General features: G+C 53.4%; 4 protein-coding genes across 4 annotated transcripts; 2 read left to right on the top strand and 2 right to left on the bottom strand.

Annotated features, from left to right (window-relative positions):
* Nucleotides 1–5,244: 5,244 nt before the first annotated feature.
* On the top strand, nucleotides 5,245–13,518 carry PHYSODRAFT_499897 (hypothetical protein; the record flags this gene model as incomplete). Its single annotated transcript, XM_009529231.1, has 4 exons — nucleotides 5,245–7,150; nucleotides 7,241–10,365; nucleotides 11,245–11,526; nucleotides 11,629–13,518. 4 exons carry the CDS (start codon nucleotides 5,245–5,247, stop codon nucleotides 13,516–13,518), a joined length of 7,203 nt encoding a protein of 2,400 aa, XP_009527526.1.
* Nucleotides 13,519–13,855: 337 nt separating this feature from the next.
* PHYSODRAFT_301121 (hypothetical protein) lies at nucleotides 13,856–14,618 on the bottom strand (the record flags this gene model as incomplete). Its single annotated transcript, XM_009529230.1, has 3 exons — nucleotides 13,856–13,870; nucleotides 13,915–14,277; nucleotides 14,319–14,618. 3 exons carry the CDS (start codon nucleotides 14,616–14,618, stop codon nucleotides 13,856–13,858), a joined length of 678 nt encoding a protein of 225 aa, XP_009527525.1.
* A 714-nt stretch (nucleotides 14,619–15,332) lies between these two features.
* Nucleotides 15,333–16,321, bottom strand: PHYSODRAFT_301120 (hypothetical protein; the record flags this gene model as incomplete). The annotated part of the gene is made up of 3 exons (XM_009529229.1): nucleotides 15,333–15,685; nucleotides 15,817–16,217; nucleotides 16,287–16,321. The coding sequence occupies 3 exons, from the start codon at nucleotides 16,319–16,321 to the stop codon at nucleotides 15,333–15,335; spliced, it is 789 nt and encodes a 262-aa protein (XP_009527524.1).
* Nucleotides 16,322–16,790: 469 nt separating this feature from the next.
* PHYSODRAFT_332253 (hypothetical protein) lies at nucleotides 16,791–18,152 on the top strand (the record flags this gene model as incomplete). The annotated part of the gene is made up of 3 exons (XM_009529228.1): nucleotides 16,791–17,345; nucleotides 17,387–17,965; nucleotides 18,027–18,152. The coding sequence occupies 3 exons, from the start codon at nucleotides 16,791–16,793 to the stop codon at nucleotides 18,150–18,152; spliced, it is 1,260 nt and encodes a 419-aa protein (XP_009527523.1).
* Between the last annotated feature and the right edge of the window lie 5,734 nt (nucleotides 18,153–23,886).

The following is a 23,886-nucleotide window of genomic DNA, read 5'->3' as shown; positions in this document are numbered from 1 at the left end:
GTATGGTGTCCCGCCTCGCCTAGGCCCTGAACGCACATCGAATTCGGTGACCCGGAACTCAGCCACCCCAGTGAAGTCACGTGCATGGTGTCCAGAACGCTGGCTACCCGGAAGAAGTCCTGCCAAGTGCCCCACGACCAAGTGAAGAGTCAACCTACCCTTGGCCGCAAGGCCTTGAGTATGGTTCCAGATGCGGGTTCAAGGTCTCTCAAGGGCCAGTCGTGCACAAAGACACGGGCACATTGAAGCTGGGAAAGAACACAATAACACACAAGAACGCTACGAGAGAGATACCTTTACACAAAGCCTAGCGATAGTCTAGCAGATAACAATCAGAGGGTTCGTTTTGCCGCCTACTGGACAAGTTGAATCGGAGAAGCCTCGAAGGACGGACATTCCCTGTCGAAGGACAAAGGACCAGGATCAAGATCTGCGGTGAAGTCTCGGAGGACGAGCATTCCCTGTCGAAGGACCAAGGACCAAGGCTCACCCGGCGTGTAGGTGGTTGAACTCTCTCACAAACAGTTTCAAAAAGGTTCAAAATGGTTTAAAGGAAAATAAAGAGTTTTACTGCGCAAGTCGTCGAGGAATCGGATTCGCTGTCTTTAAGGACAAGGGCAGTACGAAGCTCCAGACACACACACTCAAGTCCAGTTACGTGGGGATCAGTCTGCTCCGGCTGCTGAAGTCATCCACGTATTCCATTTCCCAGTTGGGCCCATTGATTTGAGGTAAGGGTGGTGTCCCATTTCACGTTAACGATTGATATCTCGGGTGGTATGGTAGCAGTCGCCCCCGGGAATAGTTTGATTGACTACGTTTAGGATCGGACTGTCTTTGGTCTGTATATTTCCCTCATCTTTAGGGTGGTGCGCGTGTGAAAGTGCGTTCAAGGTTGGCCAGTACCTTGATCGCAGATTAGTTGACTGGTGTACGACCCACCGCCCGAGGGTCTAAGAATAAGTGTTTGTGTATAACTCTGCATTTGTATTGGCTATCTGAAAGTGGTGTGTAGTTCTGGTGTTCTAACTTGTGGTATTAACCCTGATCCTTCCACGTTTCGAGCTTCAGACATTTCGGAGAAGTGCGTTCAGACAAGTGAACGTTACGCTCAACGAACTCAAGGCTTTCAACCCCACAGACAACTCACCTGGTGATCGATCCAGGCTCCCCGAAGATAAACGACACCGATAGGGATTCACAAGGTGCCACGCCACCGTGGCCGCATTTTCCCCAGAACCTGCGTTCAAGGAAATCTGCGTTCAGGGTTTACCTTTCCAAAAAGGTTTGCTCGTAACTCACTCTCCTTTTCTGGGCTACCGCTATACACCTGGGCGTAAAAGGTTTTACGGACCTCGTCACACAATTCCGACAGATTTGTGACACCTTTTTTTTTTTGGGGGGGGGGGGGGGGGGGGGGGGCGATCTGCGTGGTCGAGCGGCGTTTCTGGCATCGCACTATGGGCTACTACGCGGGGAGAACATACGTGACCTCGAGCTGGCCAACATGTTCTCTCAGGCGCTGGATGGGGAAGGATTTCAGGCCTGTATCGCTCTGGTTATACTAATCCAACACTGAAAGACAAACACGTACCGGAAGCTCCAGCACGTCGGCTATATTCGCAACAAATATGTTCACTTATGTCCTGTCGGTGCAGTTGCGTTTTACCTATTCGAGTGCTTTCACATCGATTTGGAGTCCTTCCCGTTCTTTCGTACAGCTAAAGGTTGGTATGACGTCAAGTTTTTGCGTGGTCGCACTTGTACGAAGTCAATTTCGTACAACACCCACAAGAACAGTTACGAGAGTGTGTTCAATCATCTCGGATTAACATTTAATAAGAATACACACATCAATAGACAACAGGTGTTCGGCAGCTTGAACGCTGTCATGTGGATAGCTCCCAAACTCGTAGACATGGCAGATGGGGGCAAGATGCAATGGAGGGTGTATACTCAGCTCCGCTCGCACCGGAAGCTATACGCGCCTTGTCAGGGCACCCCGCACGTTCCGGGCTGTACTATCTGGAGCGAGCCTGTGTGGATCCTCCCCAAGATCGACAACGGAAAATTTGCCCTGATCTTGAAACATAGAAGAACAAAATATTAGATGGAGACTGGGAACAAAATTTGGCAGTACGTGGATTTGTCGAGTTAATGGAGTACTTACGGATCGTCGTGCTTGAGGACGCTGCGTTCTCTACGAGCTCCTGCTGTAAAAGTCCCATTTACATAAGTAGGTAGACGCTACATAGATTCATACACAAAACTAGGTGCAGTCACACGGCTAGCGTGTGACCTGCTGTCGTATTCTGATTCGTTGAATGTGGGGAGCCAGACCTATTTCATCCAATCAGGTACAGACTTAGATTTGAGTGGTTTACAAGGGTAAGGGGGCCTCCGCCCCATACATAAAAAGAGTTAGACGATCGACCACATCATAGTGACCAGCAGATATCGCGCGTGCCAATGCCTCTTTCCTTCCGTCAGGGGCTCTTTCCTCATAGCCACAGGAGTCTCGTTCGGCGTTGTCATCCAAGGACTCGATACTGAGATCCACAATGCTGAGATGTCCATTGGCTGCGGCCTCTTCTAGGATGCGCCACTCTTCCGTGTGCTCTTCGTTGTCGAACTCCAGCTCTTCCAGTAAATCTCGCACCACATTGAAGTCGCCCTTTTCAGCGGCTAGAGCCCCCTCAAATATAATATCGTCCGTAGGCCCGCGACTCAGCACCGGCTGTCTCGAGTTCGTATCGCCTCCTCCGCAGCTTCATCGCGCGTCATTAGCAGGCAATCGATCCGCTCCATCACGTGTGGTAAGGCCACGATCTCACGAGGAAGTCGGACATATTTAAGGCGCTTGTATTCCAGGCTTGGCTCCGTAGTACGAGCGCGCTTCGAGTCACGGGTGGGGGAGACCGCGTGAACCCGCTTCGACGCACTGTACTTTTGGAGAAAAATCATATGTTTAACTATTTCATGAAACCTCTTTGTTATGATTTGCAACATAATACCTTTGTGTTAGCATATATGTTGTACAGATGTCGGAAGTTTCTTCTTGATAGACCCACTAGGATGACAGCACGCAAGGAGGGCTTACGAATGCTAAAGTTGGTTCCGCCTCGCCAGTATGATGGCGATGGAACCATATCCATTTGCGTGTGCTCTTGCTACAACGAATACTACGAAACTATCGAGAATTTGCTTCTGATCGAGAAGAAGATGCATTACAGTAACGCTGCAGGCACAGTATAGTGCGTGCGTTACTTGATCACATTACTTTTTCCTCATAACAACCTTTACTAGAGCTGTAGTCATTGGGACGTCGGTCTTGTACTCGTACTTTTACGATCGCTTCAGGCGCGAGCACCCAGACATCTACAACATCGTTCGAGTGCAATGAAGCAAATAAAAGGCACTTTGCCAGAATGGGGAGGATCTCAAGTACGCGCCTGTTGCAGACAAAGGATTTTACTGGAAGCGGACAAGTTGAAGAAAGAGATATGTGGTGGGGCTCTGATAAAGAAGTATTGGCCGACGGTGGTGTTCACTAGCTTCGTTCCAATGTAATGGTGTTCTCTGCATGCCAAGATGGACCTGTTAGAAACAGCGCTTGTGGTCAACCTCAAGATCAGCGACGATGAACTTACTGTACAAGACGCTACGACATATTTGGAGGAAATGCTCGTCTGTTTGTGCCGAGATCGACAACGCTATCAAGTGTACTGTTGAATGGGTCAGGAGTCCCGGTGACGTGTGCTGCGTCCTCACGGCTGGAGAAAATAATCCCACACGTAAATATCTCCTGGACGAAGATAAATCTGGCAAGCTTACCTTTGCATTGTCGTTTGTCGCTCCGTTTCTGACGGATCAAATGATGGCTTGCGGCGATTCTGGCTCCACTTTCAACCCTAGATTGATGCCCATGACATAATTGCTGTGGGGTGAAACCATCCGTGGAAGTTGCTACATACACCATGCCCAGTTGGCCTGATCAATCGCAGCCGATGGTCATGGAAATGTAGAGCCCGACGATGCCGACTTACCCTCGACGATGCCCCGTGGTGGTTCCTGTCACATATCAGCAGAGCCTAGAGATCTAAATGAACACAACATACCTCACCTTGAAAATAAAATGATTCCTTTCACAAATCCGAGTCACGGATGCTGGCATCAATTGATTCATTTAACCTGAAGAATTCGACGACGTCGATTTATCTTCGACGATGCTCCACGGTGATCCATATCACATGGATGCTGGCCTCAACTGATTCATTTTACCTGAAGAAGGTTCCAGCGCCACCGAGCGGATTAATTGCGGTACCAGACGCCATTACCTTTTCAAATGAACGTGACTACGGTGTTTCCTGTGGATGCGTTTCGGGCAGGGATGGTAAACTTTCTTTTATTGATTTTTCTTATATATTCTTTTATTGAAAAAGAAGATTGGTGCCAGAGGCCGATTTTTTCCTTTTTTCTTATATTGTAGCCAATTTTCAAGCTGTTAGTTGATACGATGGGAAAGGTCCAAAAACAGGCTAGAAAGGAGCAGTAAGTACGGTATAATACTTCGAAGTAGTTCATTTGTTGTCTATCCACGGAATTTTGAAGTCATTGGTCACTCCAACAAAGTGACGACTACATCCTTGTCATCCCTTCATGTCCAATATATTCAACAAAATGCCTGCTATATTTTCAGGTATGCTGCCGACTCTGTCTGCGTCGTATATCTATATCCAAAGTGAAGGCAACAGTGTTAGTGTAGCAACGTCAACTTCAACGGCGAAGCTAGTAGACAAAGTGGTAGAGGCGTGGGTTAGGTACCACTGCCGCATTTTGCACTTCACTTTTGATAAATCTGAGGTTAAAACTGCGTTACTTTAGTGGACAAAACGCATGTTTTAGCGATTAAAAATTGCGGCTGACACGCACCCACAGACTTCCAGCCCAGCGCCGCCGACGTCACTGGTGCTAGCGGAATACGACCCACCTTCGCATGAACGAACGCTGCGACGTCGTCACGACTGCAATGGCCCGACAAGACAGCAAAGCTCGATTTGGACTCGAAACCCCTGGCCGTGGCTGGCTAATTATTGCCTGCTGCGAAAACAGCTTAACTACCATAGCCCAGAGGAAGGTGCGTACGCGTACTCATCTCTCCACTGATTAAAGCTCGGCACTCGCCTGAGTTATCGTTGCACGGGGAAGAACGCGGCTCTCAATGACCTTGAGACCTCTGTCGTAATGGCTCCGAGTAAAATCCACCCCAATGCAGCACGGAGCGGCCCAAGGAGCGTCTTGGTAGACGGCGGCGGAGCGCCCCTGGCCATCGGCCTCAACACAGGGGGTCCTTCTTTAGAGGTGATTCCTCGACGAAGGCCTGACCGAGTCTTGATCCAAGTCTACCAGCGAGTCTACTACGGCGTCACGCGCCCAGTTGTCCGGTCCTACAAGCGCCTTCCCTGGGTCACAAGGAGAACGATCAGCATCGGCGTGCAGCTCTACATGGTGCTCTACATCTTTCTTACGGTGCCGCTCCGAGTCGCTTTCTACTATGATACACGGTCACATTCCGAGACACATGAGTGGACGCAAGAACTTACGGTCTTCGTGGCGCTCGACTGCATCGCGGATTTCATCGGGGTGACACAGTTCGCGAGGTTTTACGATCTGTGGAGGACGGTGTTCTACGAGCTCTCGACGTTCGCGAGTCTGCGCTCCACCAAAGACCGGACCAGGACCAGCGACACGGACCGCGTCTCGGCGTCCAAAATGGTCGTACGGCGCCTCTCGTCCGCCAATAATTTCCAGCTCGGGCGCGTGAATTGGACGATTTCATCGATTAAACCGCTATCGGCAATGCCAGGCGACAAGGGCAGTCGCTCCAGCTCTCAACATCACTACAGCAACGCAGAGCTGGTGCTGGAAGTTATCGCGCTACTGCCGGTTGAAGTGATCCCCGTGGTTTTAGGCTCCTTCAACACGCTCCACCTGGTTCGAATTACCAAGTTGTGCCGACTGTATCGCTTACGGAGCTGCCTTACACGCCTCGCGAAGCTGTATTCAGACCGCGACTTGGTCCAGTACCTGTCTTCTGCTGGTATTGACAGTCTCGTGCGGACTATCGCCTTGTGCGCAGGGCTGTGTCATTGGGTAGCCTGCGGGTATATGCTGATAGCACACGTGCAGTGCGGCACTGACCTGGCAGAATGCGACGCGAACATTGAATCAAGCTGGGTGGTGCGCGACCGTCTTCACGGCGCTTCGGTAGGACGGAAGTACGCGCGCACGCTGTATTGGGCGTCCAGAACTCTGGTTTTACTGGGATACGACGACGTGACCCCAGTCTCGAACGCGGAAACACTCTACGTTGTCATCGTGACGATCATGGGCGCGTTGTTTGGCACGTCAATGCTGGCGAATTTCCTGTTCCTCTTTAGATTCCGCAACGCTCGATACGCAGCGTACGCCCATCACGTCGACAACGCGCGCGAGTACATGCGACTGCAAAACATCCCGCGCTCGGTACGGCAACAAGTGACTGCGTATTTCAACTACGCGTGGAGTACGCACCACTGTCTGGACAGCGAGGAGGCTCTGCATCTTCTGCCTCAGCACTTGCAGTCCAAGGTCATCGCTACTCTGCGAGCGAATCGCACTGCGCAGGTTTGTTTCTTGATGAAAGAAAGCGTGGAGTTCATCAACGAGCTCGCTCTCGCTCTGGCGCGGCGAATTTATTCACCCGGGGACCAGATTATCGAGCCGAAAGTCAACGCGCAGATGTTTTTCGTCATTCGAGGCCAAGTGATCCTGGCAAGTCTCGGTGGTGGCAAGCCAAATGAGTGCAAGACGGGGGACCACTTTGCCGAAATGTGTTTACTCTTCCCTGAAGTCTACCTGCAGAGAGCGTTTGCAAAAACTTTCTGCGAATTGTATGTTCTGACGAAGGCCAAGTTCGACGAGGCGTTATCCGAATATCACCGAGGAACGGAACATGCAACTCGGTTGCGCATGGCTGAATCTCTCGAGAAATACCAGTTGCAACTTCGGAAGACGAAAAAAATCCTCGGATTACAAGACGGGTATGAAAATCTGAGCGGGAGGAGCTCGCTCGGCAGATTTTCCACTGGCAGACTCTCTGCGGTCAAGAGTAGGAGCTCTCAGGGCAAGAGCTCGACAGGGAAGAGTTTAACTTCTATTGGGAGAGGTTCACCGGGGCATGGCCCCATGCCTGTCGGAGCGCAATGGAAGCAACGCACGCATTGGAGACTTCCTGGCTCACCCTTTCGCTTGGGATGGGATACGGTCCGTCTAATGGCTATCGTGTATGTTGCCTTTGAAGTTCCGTACTTTGCCGTGTTCATTTCCATGACCGAAGGACGGCACATGTTCGTCGTGGACACTGGGATGGATCTACGATACGTCGTGACGATGCTCGTGGAGTTTTTTTTCACTTTCGACCTTATCCTCCGCACGAGATTTTTCGCGTTCATGGACCACACTGTTATGCTGTCCATCGTTCGGTCGGATCTGATCTTCGCAGCGTACAAATCCAACGGATTTTATCTCGATCTGCTCGCTTGGCTCCCTGTGGGCGATATTTTGGATTCTATTACGACCGGTTCTCTACAAGTTCACTCGTCAATTTTCCGACTTCTTCGTTTGCTGCGACTGCGATTGTTGCCGGGTTTACTACACGAACTCAGCGATTTGTACGGTGCGAGCTCAAAGTTTCGTATCGTCTTAACTTTAGTTTTGGGCGTCACGCTCATGCTGCATATTGTCGGCTGTGTATGGTTCGAGATGGCCCTCTTCCCACCCGACAGCCAATCCGACCATGGAGATAGCGCCGTGTTCATAGCGGAGCTAACGCGCTCCGACTGTCTCCACCAGGCAACGCTGTTCTACAATTGCTCGTGGGTCAAATTTGACTGCTACGGACACCTCGGGCTAGAGTTTCCGCAAGAAAACCCAGACTCTATGTACCAAGCCCCGTTTGCCTATTTACGATCTATATACTGGGCGATGGTGACCCTGACGGCAGTGGGGTATGGAGATATCGTAGCTTACTCGACCGCTGAGAGTTATTTCGCCGCGTTTTGGGTATTCCTCGGCGGAATCATCAATTTTGGGGTCATGGGGGCCATGTCGAGCACCATTTCGAATTTAACAGCGACGCACCACCATCACATGGAGAAACTGAATCTGGTCAACAGCATCATGGAGCGGGTTAATATTTCCAAGCGACTAAGTGCAGAAGTTCGACGGTTTTACCACCAGCAGTTCGTTGGCCACAAACAAGCGTATGAGTCGCAGTTGCTGTCGCACTTGCCCGATCAATTGTGCTACCAGATCTCGTCGCTGTTACATTCGAGGGCTGTGAAGAAAATCCCTCTTTTTGACTCAGCTAGTATTGAGTTCATACGAGAAGTCACGGGCAAATTCCGGCACCGAAGCTACCAGAATGGGGAGACGATCTGCCTGGAGGGGGATATTTGCCGTGAATTCTTTGTATTTTTGAATGGCAGCCGAGCGAACCTCTTCTTCCGATCCAAAAAAGTGCCCATTCGTGCGCTTCACGCGGGGAATTGCTACGGCGTAAACGAATTCTTGCTCAAAAGGGCTCACGCTGCAACAATCATAGCAGCGTCTCACGTCCACGCGTCCGTGATGTCGCGGGAGCAGTTTGACTGCGTGCAGCGCAAGTTTGCAGATGACCTTCGGGATATGAGAGAGGAGGCGCACACTCATTGGACCGAAGAGAGGGCGGTCATGAAGAGCGTTATGGGAAACCTCGCTAGGATCAAGTTGCAGCCGCACCTGCTTCAGACTCCGAGTTTATTTTACCAACGAGATAACGTTTTTATCACGAGTGGCGATGAAGACGCTGGACACGGGCTGTACTCAATATCTGACACCTTTACGACAGTGTGGAACGCCCTCGTTACGTTTTGGAGCCTGTACAACGCTGTATTTGTGATTTTTCGCATTTGCTTCCATTCGCACCTTCACTTTTCGAGTGCGTCAGTGTGGATTGCTGATCTCAGCTGCGATGTGTGCTTCGCAGTGGACATTTACTTGCGGTTGTTCTATTTCGACCTGGCCGAAGTGACGGTGAAAAATCTCATTGAACGAAAGCTGATAAACAAGCAGTACCTGCGTAGCCCGACATTTAAATGGGATCTCGTTGCGTCGCTGCCGATTTATACCCCATTTTCCAGCGGCTCCTTGATCGCCAGCTTGTGTCGCCTACCACGGCTCGTTCGATGTGTCAAGTTATGGTCATATCTGGACGATGTAATCGTCCAAATTCAGCAGCACTTTGCTGCCCGCAACGTGTCAGCGTACTTGAGTCCTGTTAAGTTGCTCATTGTTCTCGTGCTTGTGGCTCATTACGTGGGTTGCATTTTCTTCTTGATCTCGGAGCGCGAGTGCGAGTACCTTGAACGCTGCTGGATGGCGCATGATCCCGTGCTGCACAATAACCACTCGGTGCCTATCCTCTACGCTAAGACGTTCTACTGGGCTATCACGACGCTACTGCTGGTGGGGTCTCGTGAGATCATCCCGAGGGGAATGGCAGGCACGCTCTGGACGGGGTTTACGTGCTTGTGCTGCACTTTCGTCATCGGACACATCGTCGGCGAGATTTCGGAACTGATTCTCGAGCTGGGGAAGGAGACAAAGCAGTACAAGAACCGAATCGCGAGCTTCGAGAACTTCGCGAATGAGCACGAGCTGTCGCCGGGGCTACGCAAGCGCGTTGTCTACTATTTCCGAGTCGAGTTCGAGCAGACCAAAGGTACCAACATGTGCAAGACGATGCAGGATTTGTCGGCCAATCTCCGACTAAAGTTCATGCTGGAGAAATACGGCTACTCGATCGAGAAACTCCCGATTAGTAGTTTTCTCACGGCGACACAGATCAACAATCTGGCATTGCGGCTCCAGTCTGAGCTCTTCATCCCGGGCGATACTATCCTAGTTGAGGGAACCTTTGGAAGCCGATTATGCACTTTACGCAAAGGCCTAGCTGCCGCGTACTGGACAAAGTCTGTTGCGAGTGTGGCTGTGCTTATGGAAAACTCTTTCTTTGGTGAGATCGCCTTCTTCCTCCCGAACCAACGACGACTCGCTACCGTGCGTGCTACGACATCGTGTGAGGTCCTGTATATCACCAAGCAAGACTGGCAGGAGCTCTGGATTCCGAGCGACGATCCGTCGGACCTCAACGTCCAGAAGCACGCGCAGTTCGCCATCCTCGGGTGGGTAAATTCACGTCTTCAGCGGTACCAACGCGGGTGTCTGCGCACAGCTAGTAGAGCTAAGGTGGTCGATACACGCCGACCCAGCATCAAACCCAGTGTGAAGCCTTCCAGCAGAAGACCGTCCAGATTTTTTGCCAAGGATAAAGAATCATCCATACCACCTGATCGTAGACCAAGCAGCGACGGGCACATTTTACTTTGGGCGCCGACTCCCCCACGGAAATTATCCAAAGTGGAAATCTGCCGGATGTTTGTGTCTCCAACGGTCCAATTGCTCGAGAAAAAGGCTGAATATCTCCTCTCGAAAAGCACCGCGTGTTCTGAGTCCCTTTCCGATCGCGAGTCATCAACAAGACGCGACTCGAAGCAACGTGCTCCGCATCATCTCGAAAGCTCAAAAACCTACAATCCATTCTGCTGCTGTTTTAATGGGAAAGTTTACGACTCTTCAGCGGATACTCGTGCGAGCAAGACGGACGATTTACGCCAGCGTCAGTATATCGTGGATCTCAACCCCATCAACGAGTACATTAACGCGAATCTGGGCGCGGATAATATCCGAGAACTGGAGACGGAGAGTTGGGCGCGCTTTCGGTTACTAGCGGCGCTGCAGCACGTCGTGAGTTCTCTTCTTAGCGATTTGATCCCCTCGGACGCCGGTGTGGAGTCCCAATCGCCGCTAATTCATATCCCTGTGAAGCCCAAAAAGCCCAAGCAACTACGACCTTTTCGCTTCGATGAACGCGCCAAGCGCAAGTGGAGCGCAGCGATCATGCAAATGGTGTCGTCTGTGAGTCGCCGAAAGACGATTGGGCCCGAGGCCGCGATAGCTGAAGCCGAGGTGGCGATGCCGCGGGCGAGTACCAAGCTCGCTCCGGTTCGTAGACGCAGTTTTCCCGCTATTCTGCCTCAAGTGCACGACCAGAAAGTTTTATTCCCGTCATCCAAAGAAGCCCCAGTCAAGGGCGGAGGCAAGCGGCAGATGCTGATCCGAAGTCGCTCTCTTACGCTCTTTGGCGACGCCTTCTTCCGAGACAGAGAGCACTACGAGGGCTACTACCGTATAGCCAACGACGACCGCAAAGGAGGCGCGGGAATCGACTTTGAAATCTTACAGCGCTGCCAACGCCCGCAGTACGCGACGCAACTGCACTGGTACAACCGCTATCGACGCTGGAAGAGCAAATTGCAGAGCGAGACTATACCAGCACTTAAAAGTTTTTTTACGGGAGGAAGTTTTAACCAGAAGACGACCCAGGTGTCTCCATTGAGCGAAGAGATGAGACTCGCCAGCCACCATCGACCGGGGAATTTGCGCTCCGAGGTGGTGGACACCGCTCAGCTCCAAATCCCCAACCAGCAGGTGCTCCGAGCCGCCATCACCGACTTCCAGTCGAAACAGTTCATCAGGCGCGTCAAGCAGCTCGGGAAAGCCTGGGACCTTGTCATCGTCTTCGTATCCGTGTACCATTTGGTCGTCACGCCTTTCAAGATGTGCTTCGCGCACGAGGTATCCGTCATATCTGACGCCGTGCTACGCAGTTGGTCGGGGCTTGAGATTTTCCTGGATGTGCTCTGTCTAGTCGATCTCGTCTACAAAATGCTCCACGCCTTACCCAAGCACCAACCACTTGCCATTGATCCGACGGGCAAGGCGAAGGAGAGTATCCGACACCTCCTCGCCAACAGCTTCACCTCCGAATTCCGCTTTGATCTCGTCGCGATGCTCCCACTGGAGCTTCTGCTGGTTAGTACGAGGGTGCGGTTGCCGACTTCTGCGATCCATCTCGGCGTGGAGGCCACCAATGCGTCCTGGTGGACTACGCGCTGGGTCTTGAGGCTGAACCGCATGCTGCTTGTCCGTCGAATCCAGCCCATGTCAGAAGAGTTGATTCAGTTTGCGATCCACGATCTCAAGCTGCCGGTGAGTGAAGCACTGCTCTATTTCCTCCGCTCGGTGGCTGCGTACATCGCGATGGGACACCTCCTGGCGTGTATCTGGTTCATCACGAGCGAGGTGGCTCTATGGCAGTACGCGGTGTCGTGGCTGTCGACTCCAGGGATGTTAGCCTTCAGAATGGAAGAGACAATGGCGACAGACGTGATTGAAGCACATCGCTCGCTCTCAGAGGTAGCGTCCGTCGCTTTCTCGCTTGATTCCATCTCGCTTGGGCGCCAGTATCTCCGGTCGCTACTCTTCTCGTTGGAGTGCATCTCGACGCTCTTCTATGGAGATATTCTCTCGATGAACCCATTGGAACTCCTGGTCGAGATCGCCATCACCTTTTGGAGCATCTACATCTACGGCGCACTGATCGGAGCGCAGGGGGAGCGGATCGACGCTCAAGCGCGACAGGAAGCAGCGTTCGAGCAGAACCTCGCGGAGTTGCAGCACTTTCTGAACGAGAACGATGTGCCAAAAGGACTCAAACGCCAGGTGAAGGCCTACTACGCGCGAATGTGGAAACGCCACCAGGGGAAGCCCGAGTTTGCTTCGGTTGCGGACGTCTCGAGGGCGCTCTACGAAGACGTCGTGTTCGCCACCCAGCGGGACTTTGCCGCCCAAGTGCGCGTGTTCCGCGCTCTCGACGAGAACTTTTTACGCGGGCTATTGGTGTGCTTGGAGTACGTCGTCTGCTCTGAAGGCGAGGAGGTTGTGACGAAAGGGGACATGGATCGCAGCATGTATTTCATCGCTCAGGGGCGGATCTTGGTAAGGATGGATTCCGGAGAGGAAGCGCGCGAGAGAGGCGAGTACTTTGGCGAGTTTGCGCTGCTGTACGGGATTTCCCGTCTGGAGACGTGCATCGCGATCAGTGTCGCGGAGTTGTACCGACTGGACCATGAACCGTACGAACGCTTGCTGCAGGACTTCCCGGGCTATCGGCGCCGCAACAAGCAGTCGTGGACAACTCCCATCCCCCAAAACCACTCGATGCTACGAGCGAGCAACTACGCGGGCAAGCGGAAACACACGGCGACGACCATTATTGGGGCGGCCCCCATCCTGGCGCGTAGAGTGAGTGTGCGGAATATTGATGCAGTCACGACCGTAAACATCGAGAAAGAAGTGCCGCATACGTTCGTGTACAAGTCAACGATGGAGATGATGGCTCAATTGCACACGATGCACCCGGAGGAGGCCAAGCAGTTGATTCTCAAAGTTCGAGCAGGATCGAGGAAGAGGCTCAGTAGGGAGATCGCCCAGGAGCAGCTAGAGGACGGTGACGAGGACGAAGGCATGGAGTAGAGGTTGGCGGTCGGTACCGTTAAATTAATGGACAGCTCTTGCAACTTGCCAGGCGGACTCGCATGTCATATGAGTTTGTTTGTTAGGTACTTAGGGCTGAGGATCTCAAGCATGCGAAGTGAAAGAAATACCGGACGCAGCTGTGAATCGAGATCTGAACTCAGACGCACCGCCATTGATGCTGACATCGCAACACAAAACGCACCGGTACCAATAAATAGTAATGAAGTCGCGTTGATGACCTGGTATGCGGTGATACGATAGATAGCGGCTGTATCGATAGCGTTCGAATGATGTTTGGCTTTATTTAATGGCTACCAGAAAGAAAGAAATGCTGCTAGTTGCTGGAGAGCTACAAGGGCCAGTGTCTTGAATCAGAACGCAGCTAAAGCTGACAGCCCTGTGCTGACTGAGCAAAGAATTGGACGCCAAAGAAGCCGATCCCGTTGTCGCTGTTGTCGGAGCTGTAGTTGTAGCGGAAGGCGTGTCAGCAGTAGCACTCGTGGACCCAGCAGCACTCGTTGATCCACTCGCACTGACGTTCGTGGCAGGAGGCGTGTAGATGGTACCCGTGGACCCACTCGTATCTCCTCCACTCGTGTCGATGTTGACTAAATAGTATTTTGAGTAACTATCGTCGTCGACTGGAACGCAGTCATCAGTGTTGAAGCTTGTTGCGGGCTGCTGGAATTCTGGCGTATCGGAAGTATTGCATCCAGGGTAAATTGTCACCATTCCACCCTCATCGACTGTTGTGAGCTGAGTGTAAGCGGCAGATACGCGTGAGTCATCCCGCCCACCTCCAAGCAGTTGGCGTCGTCGTACGACTCGATAACCACGTATGGGTCTTTCTCTCCAAAGTACTCGGCCTCATTAGGGACGTAGAAGGTCTTCCTTGAATCATACGAGTCACAAACAGCCTCGACTTCGGTGTTTGAATTTTCACAGGACGGGTACAGGCGGACGAATACTGGAATGCCAGTACACTCCAGGTTATCGTAGAATGCATCGATCCCAGAAGTCGTCGTAGCAATGCCAGTACTGGTCCGTGAGGCTCCCTGGAGAATGCCAGCAGTGCTGATAGCGAGAGTGGTCTTCATTTTGGAGATGCTCGACTGTGGCGCTTGAAATCAGCAAGTGGTTTTGCTTTACGGGATTTCCAAGAATGAGTTCTCGGTCCGTTAAATATTGACAAGACCCCGCGAATACCACTATCTAGTGTCCTGCCAATAGAATCCTGTTAACCATTTTTGTTTGAGTACCGTTGAATCTTGGCCGTAGCGGATTCTGCAGTAGGTGCAAGTTTTTCAATTGTGTCGGTTGTCGTCGCACACAGTCCCATCCAAATTTACCAGCAAAACCGCTGGATTGCGTCTCGCAGTCTACAAATACCCTATAAATGCTGTTGCAAAAAGGTTAACACCTCATGTGGGATAGCTCCAGTGCCATATTTACTTCAGAGCAAAGGAAACGCTTGCACTTGCCCGACGTGCGACGGCACCTCAGAACCCGAGGTAGATCTCGCACACAATTTGGACCTCGGCGGTGGAATGCTTTACTTCAAGTAAAACAATTATATAAAGAAGATAAATCAGGAAAATATTTCTTCCAGATGATCCACTGAGAAGTGTTTTATCTTCCCCAGAAGCTTGACCATATACCCTCCAGCCATTACTTTTTATGATATCAAAATATATTAGCCGATAATTAAATCTGGTTCTCTCTCTCTCTCTCTCTCTCTCTCTCTCTCTCTCTCTCTCTCTCTCTCTCTCTCTCTCTCTCTCTCTCTCTCTCTCTCTCTCTCTCTCTCTCGATCAAACTGCCACTACAACCGACAGCGCCGTGCTGACAAGTAAAAATGCAATCGAGCAAAGAACCGGAGCCGACGTGGCCGACGAAGTCGATCCTGTTGAGGTTGTCACCGGAGCTGAAGTCGTGGTGGAAGGCGTGCCCGCAGCGCTGGTTGAGGTCGACCCACTCACGTCCCCAGTTGCGCTCGCACTTGCTGTGGGCTTCAGCTGGCCGACCGAATAATATTTTGCGCTGGATTCGCCGTCAGCATCGACAATGCACTCGCCGGTGTCGAAGCTCGAAGCGGGTTGCTGGCGGTGTGGTGTGGCAGAAGTGTTGCAGCTATCGTAGATGGTCACGGTCCCGTCTTCATCAACTGTTGTGAGTTGGGCGTCGCCTTCGTTACTGAACATGTACTAGTGGCATTTCCCATCCGCCAGATACGCGTTCGAGCACCACCCCGGCGTCGTGCAGTAGGCGTCGTCGTAAGACTCGACGACAACGTACGGTTAGCCTCTCCGAGGTACTTGGCCCGGTTGGGGACGCAGAACATGGTCTTGCTTGCATCTTTCTCGTCATAGACGGCCTCGTCTTCGGTTCTCTCAGTGCCACAAGTAGCGAAGATGCGGACGAACACCGAGACGCCAGTGCAATTCGTGGCGGCCTTATCGTAGAAGGCGTCGATCTCGGCAGGTGTCGTTACGATGGCAGCATGGGTCGTTGAGACTTCCGCGAGGGTGCTGACAGTAGTGCCAAGAGCGTGGATGGTCTTCATTGTGCTTAGGTTGGTTTCTTCAAAAGGTGCTTGGCTGATAGGGTCGAAGTTGAAAAGTGATCTTGGTTGACGCGGGTTCTCACGGGACCTCCTTGTACTAGTCTTGGCCCCGATAACAGAATTAACCGCTCTACTGTATAATGTAGGCGGGTGTCACTTCCCGCCAAGTCCCATGCTATTATTGTATCCGTTGCATCCTCACGACACATTTGCATCCTCACTAGGGCACATTCCCATCCTGAAATTGACCAGTTGTGGACCTACAAATAGCAAGCAACTACCGTTGGAAACATATTTCCGGTTAAGTGGGCGTTTCTATCGACGCGCTTGTCTGCTTCATGTACACATAAGCCACTCATTCATATAGATAGTCCTCAACAACAGAACACGATATCTTCTGGCGGCTTGATATCATTAACATAAACGGAAGTCGGGATGAAAAAAAAACTCGTACTTATTACGAAATCATCCCAACATTCCTTCCTCAAGCTCAACAACGGCAACATGACGGCATTGCCTTTGCTTCTAAGCGTCTCTCGTGCTGTACCAGATGATATCCAGGCCATCCCACAGCTTCTATAGTGTATCAACACTTGCCTCCTCCCGCGCACTGTGGACGCTGCTGTCTACAACGAATTACCGGGAGTGTTGCGCAGGTTCGGAGCTGATCTCCCATGGAGTCCATGGGCCATGGACCTACCGCGCGATGGACGGCGCTGCCACCAGAGGGCGTCTCGATCTCGTCCAGGGTCTTGCTGCTAGCAGATCAGAGGGCTGCTCCGCGGAAGCGTTCGTCGGAGCCGCAGCCAACGGTCACTCGGCAGTACTCGAATGGCTAATAGGCCACTACCCAGAGCTCTACGACCCACCACGATGCTTCGTTGCAGCAGCTGAAAGCGGCCAAGCGGACATAGTGAACTTGACGAGACAACAGCGGTGGAATCCACACGTTCTCAGAGATGTCATAGGTCCTGCAGTGGAGGCCGCTGCAGCTAACGGGCGTGTTCACGTGCTGGAAGCTCTCAGACCGTGGCCACCTAATCAGACCAAAGCGTTCATGGCGGCAGCGGCGCACGGACATACGGACGTGATGGAGATGTTCAACTGCGTTGATTCGACTTCTCGTTTATCCTCCGCTGCGGTATTGCGGGACGTCACAGAGTGTGGTGATCCCGCTGCGATCGAGTGGCTGATTCAGCGCTATGACCCAAGCGAGCGTGCCATTGATCAAATGCTGCGCACTGCTGTCTGGGCGACTGTGGTGGAGCTGATACTTCGGTCGTGTGAGGTGGGTGAAGGTAGAGTTTTCAGCGCGTGTATGAAGAGGCGGGAAACAGCAGCTACGATGTCGTTGAGCTCTTGCTCGACGATGCCCTTCGCCCATACTTCAGCGACCCGAGCATTCGGTTCACCGTCGCTATGGCTGCTGGCTACGCGACTTCATGTGGCAACGTTGAAGGAGCAAAAATGGTGCTCAGTGAATGCGATGGAGCTGGTGCTGGCCACGCGCTCTGCATTGCGGTGGAGGCGAAGCGCATCGAGTTGGTCGAACTATGCGCTGGGAAAAGCGGCAGTTCGTATAAAAGTAAGGCTCTGGAGCAAGCAGCACAAGGCGAACAGATTGCCGTCTTGGATGCTTTGATGAACTACCTTGACGAAACATCAGTGTGGAGAGCGCTGGAGCAGCTTCCGTCCGATACGAATGTCGTCGTGTTGGAGGCGATTGTGAAGAATCGTGATCCTGAAATCTACCCGAACAATTTTGCGGCTGCTGCCGAGCGTGGATTGCTTGGATTGGTGAACTGCTTGCAGGGTGGAATGGACGCGAACAGCATCCGCTGGGCACTTCTGCTCGCTGCCGCGAATGACCATGCTGAGGTGGTGAGCGCCTTACTCCGTGACAGCGATCTGGAATCCATTGGGTGCGCATTGGAGGCTGCAGCGACAGAAGGTCACTCGAACGTTCTTCTTAGTGGGCATTGCGATCTACCAAGCGCTTGTGCCGCCTGGGCGTCTGCGGAAAAAGCTGGTCACGTGGATGTTGTGCGACTCCTTGACGAAGCCCTAGGGTCTCGGTCGTGGAAAAGTTGAATACGCAGGCCTGATGTCAACTATTTTAATACGTCTGATACTTCTGTCTACTACTTATATTTGCATGTCTTGAGTGCTTTTGGGTTGTGGGACACCAGCATCGAGGTAACGATCAATTTACTGCTGGTTGTGCTGCAACCAGAATCATTTTTTGCGATGCTGATATCCGACTCAACAGCGGACAATATTCATATAGCACGAATCATACTAATACTTGTAAAGCATATGGTATTATTTCGATCATTAATATTAATAACATTACTAGTATTGTGCTTTGCAGTTTTTTTGGCGACCATTTAAATATGACAAAGCCTGCTCCTAAATATGTGTGAAAGAAGATACACGACCTGCTAAAATTATGCATAAATCCACCTCATCATATATATATATCGACTTGGGAGGGCCTGTCAGCAGCCATGCATTGGCCCAGTACACCACTGTCCATGATCCCCAGTACATCCACCCTCTTATGCATAATTGCCGGGTGTGTAGGTGCTTGTGGATAAACACCGACAGAATTGCAGCTGCACAGCCACAATTGCACTTTCAAAAGTGCAATTGTGGCGCTTTTAGGGTAATTCTAGGCCTCCCCCCATTTATGCACCTTGATTTATCGTAAATCTAGCAGGTGGTCGCTATAAATACAGCAAATCTCGCCTCATATTGCCAAAATCATTGCAAATCACAATAGTTATCGTTGAACAACAATAGTATCATTGTTATGTATACTATATTATCAATGCAACCAAATACTAGTATGCACTACTATCGCATAGTTTTGATCCAGCGAGTCCGTCCCAGACAAAACCGATGGTTGCTCCGATTTATCTCGAGATCTATCTATGGTCTGCAACTATGCATCGATTCTGCTATAAAGCTTGCACTTAAATCGCCTCAAGAGGTTCGATCGTCAACAAATGTCCCTCAAAATCATGATCACGAACATAATCGCCACGAGAAGTTCGATCGTCAACAAGTGCCCCGTCCTTCCATGCTGGCCTGCTTGCCAAGCACAGCTTGGTTACAGCAACTCATCCGTTTGCTAAACGAGTTTATGCAATAGATCGACCTAGAGATATGTTGCAGCTTTATCGTAAGGGCTATGCCATGGGCACTAAAAAAAATCTCTGGCCGTGCGCCTTGCTACATCCACTACAAACCGTAATTTTTGCGCGCACGCAGTTGAATAAAACGACGCAGTGATGGTGAGGACAGGACCATTCGAGGGCCACCATCCAGAACAAGTTGTCGAAGTTTCTGAGCAAGGATAAGGTCGACACGATTATCAAGTACTACTAAATGTACTATTAAGTGTGACAGGCCACTGTCACACAGGCGCCACCGCGTGTGCGCGGTGGCCAATCAGAGCCCACTATAGGTTTAATGACTGTGACGGTCTCGAGTGCCGAGACCGTCTCGGCGCTTAATACCAGAGTTCAATTTGCCTACTACTTCCTCTGCTTGTGTAAGCACGTAACGGGCTGCAGTTAGCCCGTTACCGCTGGTAGCATTTCGCTAATCCGTCCAACGCCCAAGATCGTGATGAACATGAACGACACATCGATGCCTGACGCGTCCTGGACGACTGCCACTTCACTGGAGCACGCCAGCTTTCCTCACCTGTCGGCGATCGAGTGGGAGGCGCTACACCGCCTCGCAGCGGTGTCTGGTGACGCTGTGATCAAGACTCTGCTGACGGCGGGAACCGAGGAGCAACAACGCCTGGCCGCCCAGGAGTTCATGGCGCGTGAACTCGCTGACCTCCGTCAGCGAGTGTCGACTCCCACACAGACCAAGAACAAGTCCGACATCGTGAAACTCGATGTCTCCACGTACAGCGGTGAAGGCGAGGGCCGCCTTCACCTGAACCGCTGGTTCTGCGAGGTGGACATCGCGATCGAAGCTCGGCAGCTGTCTACCGAGCTCGCGCGCATGCGTTTTCTCCTGTCCAATCTGCCGGGGAAGGCGAAGGAGTGGGCGCTCGTGGCCGACGCTTCCTGCTTCCCGACCATGGCATCAATGAAGGCGGACTTGCGGCTCGCGTTCGAGCCGCCCCAAGCTGAAAGGGTTCAGCGCTCCGCCTTCTTGGCGTTGAAGCAAGGGCGCATGTCCATGCTCGAGTACATCCAGCGCGCACGACACCTTGTGTCGTGCATCACGACGCATCCCGTAGACATGGCGACCCAAGTCCACGTCTTCATCTCCGGCATGAGCGTTGGCTACCAGCGCTTCTACCTGACCCGGAAGACTCCACCGACACTCGAAGAAGCCTTCGCTGTTGCGCTCCGTGAAGACTACAGTGTGACGGCATCGCAGGCTTTCGATGTCTCTCGGGCTCCGGTGCCCGAGCCGGAGCCGATAGAGGTGGATGCGATTCAACGGTTCGGTGGACGTCGGGTGCCGACGTCATCAGCAAGGCCGCCAACGGCCTCGTCAACGCGCAGTCCCCGCCCGATGCGCTGCCACCGCTGTGGGAAACCTGGACATCGCGCGGCTGTTTGCCGCGCTCCGGCGCCGATGCAGGCGAACGTCACGGTCGCGAACGACGTCGCCGCTCCAAAAAACGGCGACAACCAGTAGGTGCGGGGCGCCCTACCTGTCGTGGAAGGAACGATGGTTCTCTGGTGACAGAACCTCCTCCTAGCCCTCCCGGGCTTCGTGCACATCTCTTTGCCACCACCTCCGGCAGTGACACGAGGCGGATTGTGCTCAGCCTCCACGTTGACGGCGCGACGCGCCCTCTTCGCGCGCTGCTGGACTCGGGCGCGACGAACAACTTCGTTCGCGCCGAGAGCTTGTCGGTGTTACCGGCGGACATGAACATTCGCGACGGGCCTGGCGACATGATCGTGAAGTACGCTGATGGGAAGCCGCGGCGCTCGGCGACCTTCGCGTACGAGTTCGAAGGGTTCCGCAGTTCCGAGGAGTTCTTGGTGATCGAGCTGAGCGGGTCGTTCGACTGTGTCTTCGGCATCCCGTGGCTCGCCCGCCACCAGCCTGAGATCAACTGGCTGACTGGCACAGTCCGCCCTCGAGACATTGATGTGAATGCAGTATTGGCGTTCCTGTGCGGAACGCCTAACCAGTGGCCGCATGTTGCCGTCATGGACCCCGACTCCATGACCCATGCTGCGCACAAAGCGAGCGATGGCCCTTCGTGTGCGGTGTGCGAACTCGCAACCTGCGCCGGTCCTGAGCAGGAGCCTCAGGACGTGTCTGACGTGGTCGAGCATGCCCGATGAGCAGCGGTTCTCGGAAGCATACAATGACGTGGTCGAGCCACGTCAGGACGAGTGGCGGCTCTCCAACGTTGAAGAGCGAGAAGATGTGGTTGAGCGTGGCCTCCCACACGCGGTCGAGCATGGGTTCCCGCGTGTGGTCGAGCGGGAGCTCCCTGATGAAGTCGACGCGGTCGTGTCCAATGACCCGCGCCCAGGCGCCGACGTTGTGTCCCGGCGCCCCCGTTCAGCGGCCGTGATCGAGCATGGGCTCCCATCGGCAGCTTCGCACAACACTCCACGTACGGTTCGACGTCGCAGACGTCGCAACCCGCGCCGTCGTCGTACGCCCTCGGCGGACTCGGTTGAGGCTGAGGCTGAAGTGATCTCAGTCCTGGTGGGGGACGACGCGGAGGCGGCTCCGCGTGTACGCGACGTCGAAGTCGCACGTCCACCGTGCGACGCCGCCGAGGTCACTGGGCTGCCTGTGCTCTCGTGGAAACACTTCCTCCGTGACCTGAAGAAGGGCGAGATCGAGCATGTGTGCATGATCGTCGCCGAGGACACCGAGTCAATTGCGGCCGTCGCAACCAGTGCGTCGGACCCAGCTTCCGACGCCAGGAAGCGCCGAAAAGGAGCCGAGCCGAAGAACGCCCATCAAGCCCGCTACGCAGCTCAGTCATTGCCGGCGCTCGAAGCGGCCGGCAACCCAGTCGCTCCGCTCGTGCGCGAGTTCATGGAGATTTTCCCGGACAAGGTTCCAGCCGTTCTTCCAGGTTCGGCACAAGATTGACCTCGTGTTCGGTGCGAAGTACTGCGTGACGCGGCAGTGGCCGCTTCCTCGCGACCAAGTCGAAGCCATTGACGCCTTCATCGAGAGTCGTCGGCAATCCGGCCACGTTCGCGAGAATCTCTCGTCGCACTCCAGACCGACGTTCTGCGTGAAGAAAGCAACCGGCGGCTGGAGAATCGCCCACGCCTTCAACAAGCTCAACGAGGCCATCATACCGGCGCAAACGCCGATCCCGAGGAAGGACATGGTGCTGGACGCCATGTCTGGCAGCACGAAGTACAGTGCCATTGATCTGATGGGTGGCTTGTATCAGATCCTGATGCACGAAGACGATGTGCCGCTGACAGCGGTCAGCACGCCCAGCGGGATGTTGTGGGAATGGCTCGTGATGCCGCAGGGGCTCAAGAACGCCCCCGCCACCTTCAACCAGATGGTGTCCAACTTGCTTCGGCCGTACCGAGACCTCGCGCCCAGCTACTTCGACGACATCTTCATTCACAGTCGTGCCGAGGACGGCATGACGGACGTTGAGGTCCACCTACAACACCTGCGCAAGGTGTTCGAGGTGATGAAGAAGAACAAGCTGTACGCCAACTTGAAGAAGTGCATCTTCTGCGCTCCCGAGATCCCTGTGCTCGGGAGCTACGTCAGCAAGGACGGTGTCCGCGCCGACCCCGAGAAGATCGCGGCCATCTGCGCGTGGCTGACGCCGCAGGACCAGAAGCAGATCCGGCAGTGGCAGTGGCTCGCCACGTATCTTCACCATTACTCGAAGAACTTCGCTTCGACGAACCGTCCGCTATCTCAACTACTCAAGGCAGACGCCACGTGGACGTGGCGACCCGAGCACCAAGCTGCCTTCGACGAGGTGAAGTCGAGCTTGTCCATCGCGCCCGTGCTCATACTTCCAGACCACTCGAAGCCCTTCCATGTCGTGTGCGACGCGAGCGACTTCGCGATCGGATGTGCCTTGATGCAGTTCGATGACGAAGGACGCGAGCGGGTCATCAGCTACCAGTCGCGTCAGCTGAAGCCGGCGGAACGGAATTATCCGGTCCATGATAAGGAGCTGCTGACCATGCGCTACGCCATCATCAAATTCCGCGTGTATCTCCTCGGCGAGTAGACCTTCGCGATCTACACCGATCACGCCTCGTTGAGGACAACGACGAAGAGCCCCCACTTGTCCCAGCGCATGGCGCGCTGGTTGTCCCTGTTCTCCGAGTACAACTTCGTCGTGCACTACAAGCCGGGTAAGACCAACATCCTTGCCGACGCGTTATCGCGTCGGCCTGACTACGTGCAGTCAGGTCGCCACGCAGTTGACGACGAGGACGACGACGAGTGCGCCGTATGCACTGCCGAAGCCGTCGCTGCTGTTGAAGTTGCAGTGACCAGTCCACTCCGTGACTTGATCGTGGACGCGTACAAGGAGGAAGCGTCCTGCTCGGAGCTGATCCAGCTCCTGCGAGAACCCGATGCGCAAGCTGTCTCCACGCAACCGCTCCCGCGTCGACCGCTACTCGCTGGACGGCGAGTTGCTCACGTACCGCGTCGACTGCGAAGACCCCCGCGCATCGTCGTTCCTCTGGACGACGATTTCCGAGCTCGGCTGATCCACGAGTTCCATGACACGCCGAGCGGCGGCCACCTCGGACGCGAGAAGACGTTCGCGTCGATGTCCAGAGACTTCTACTGGC

This window comes from Phytophthora sojae (genome assembly GCF_000149755.1).
Source record: "Phytophthora sojae unplaced genomic scaffold PHYSOscaffold_4, whole genome shotgun sequence".
Taxonomy (NCBI): Eukaryota; Oomycota; class Peronosporomycetes; order Peronosporales; family Peronosporaceae; genus Phytophthora; species Phytophthora sojae.
The sequence above is the reverse complement of the archived record's forward strand: the minus strand, read 5'-3'. Positions and strand labels throughout refer to the sequence as shown.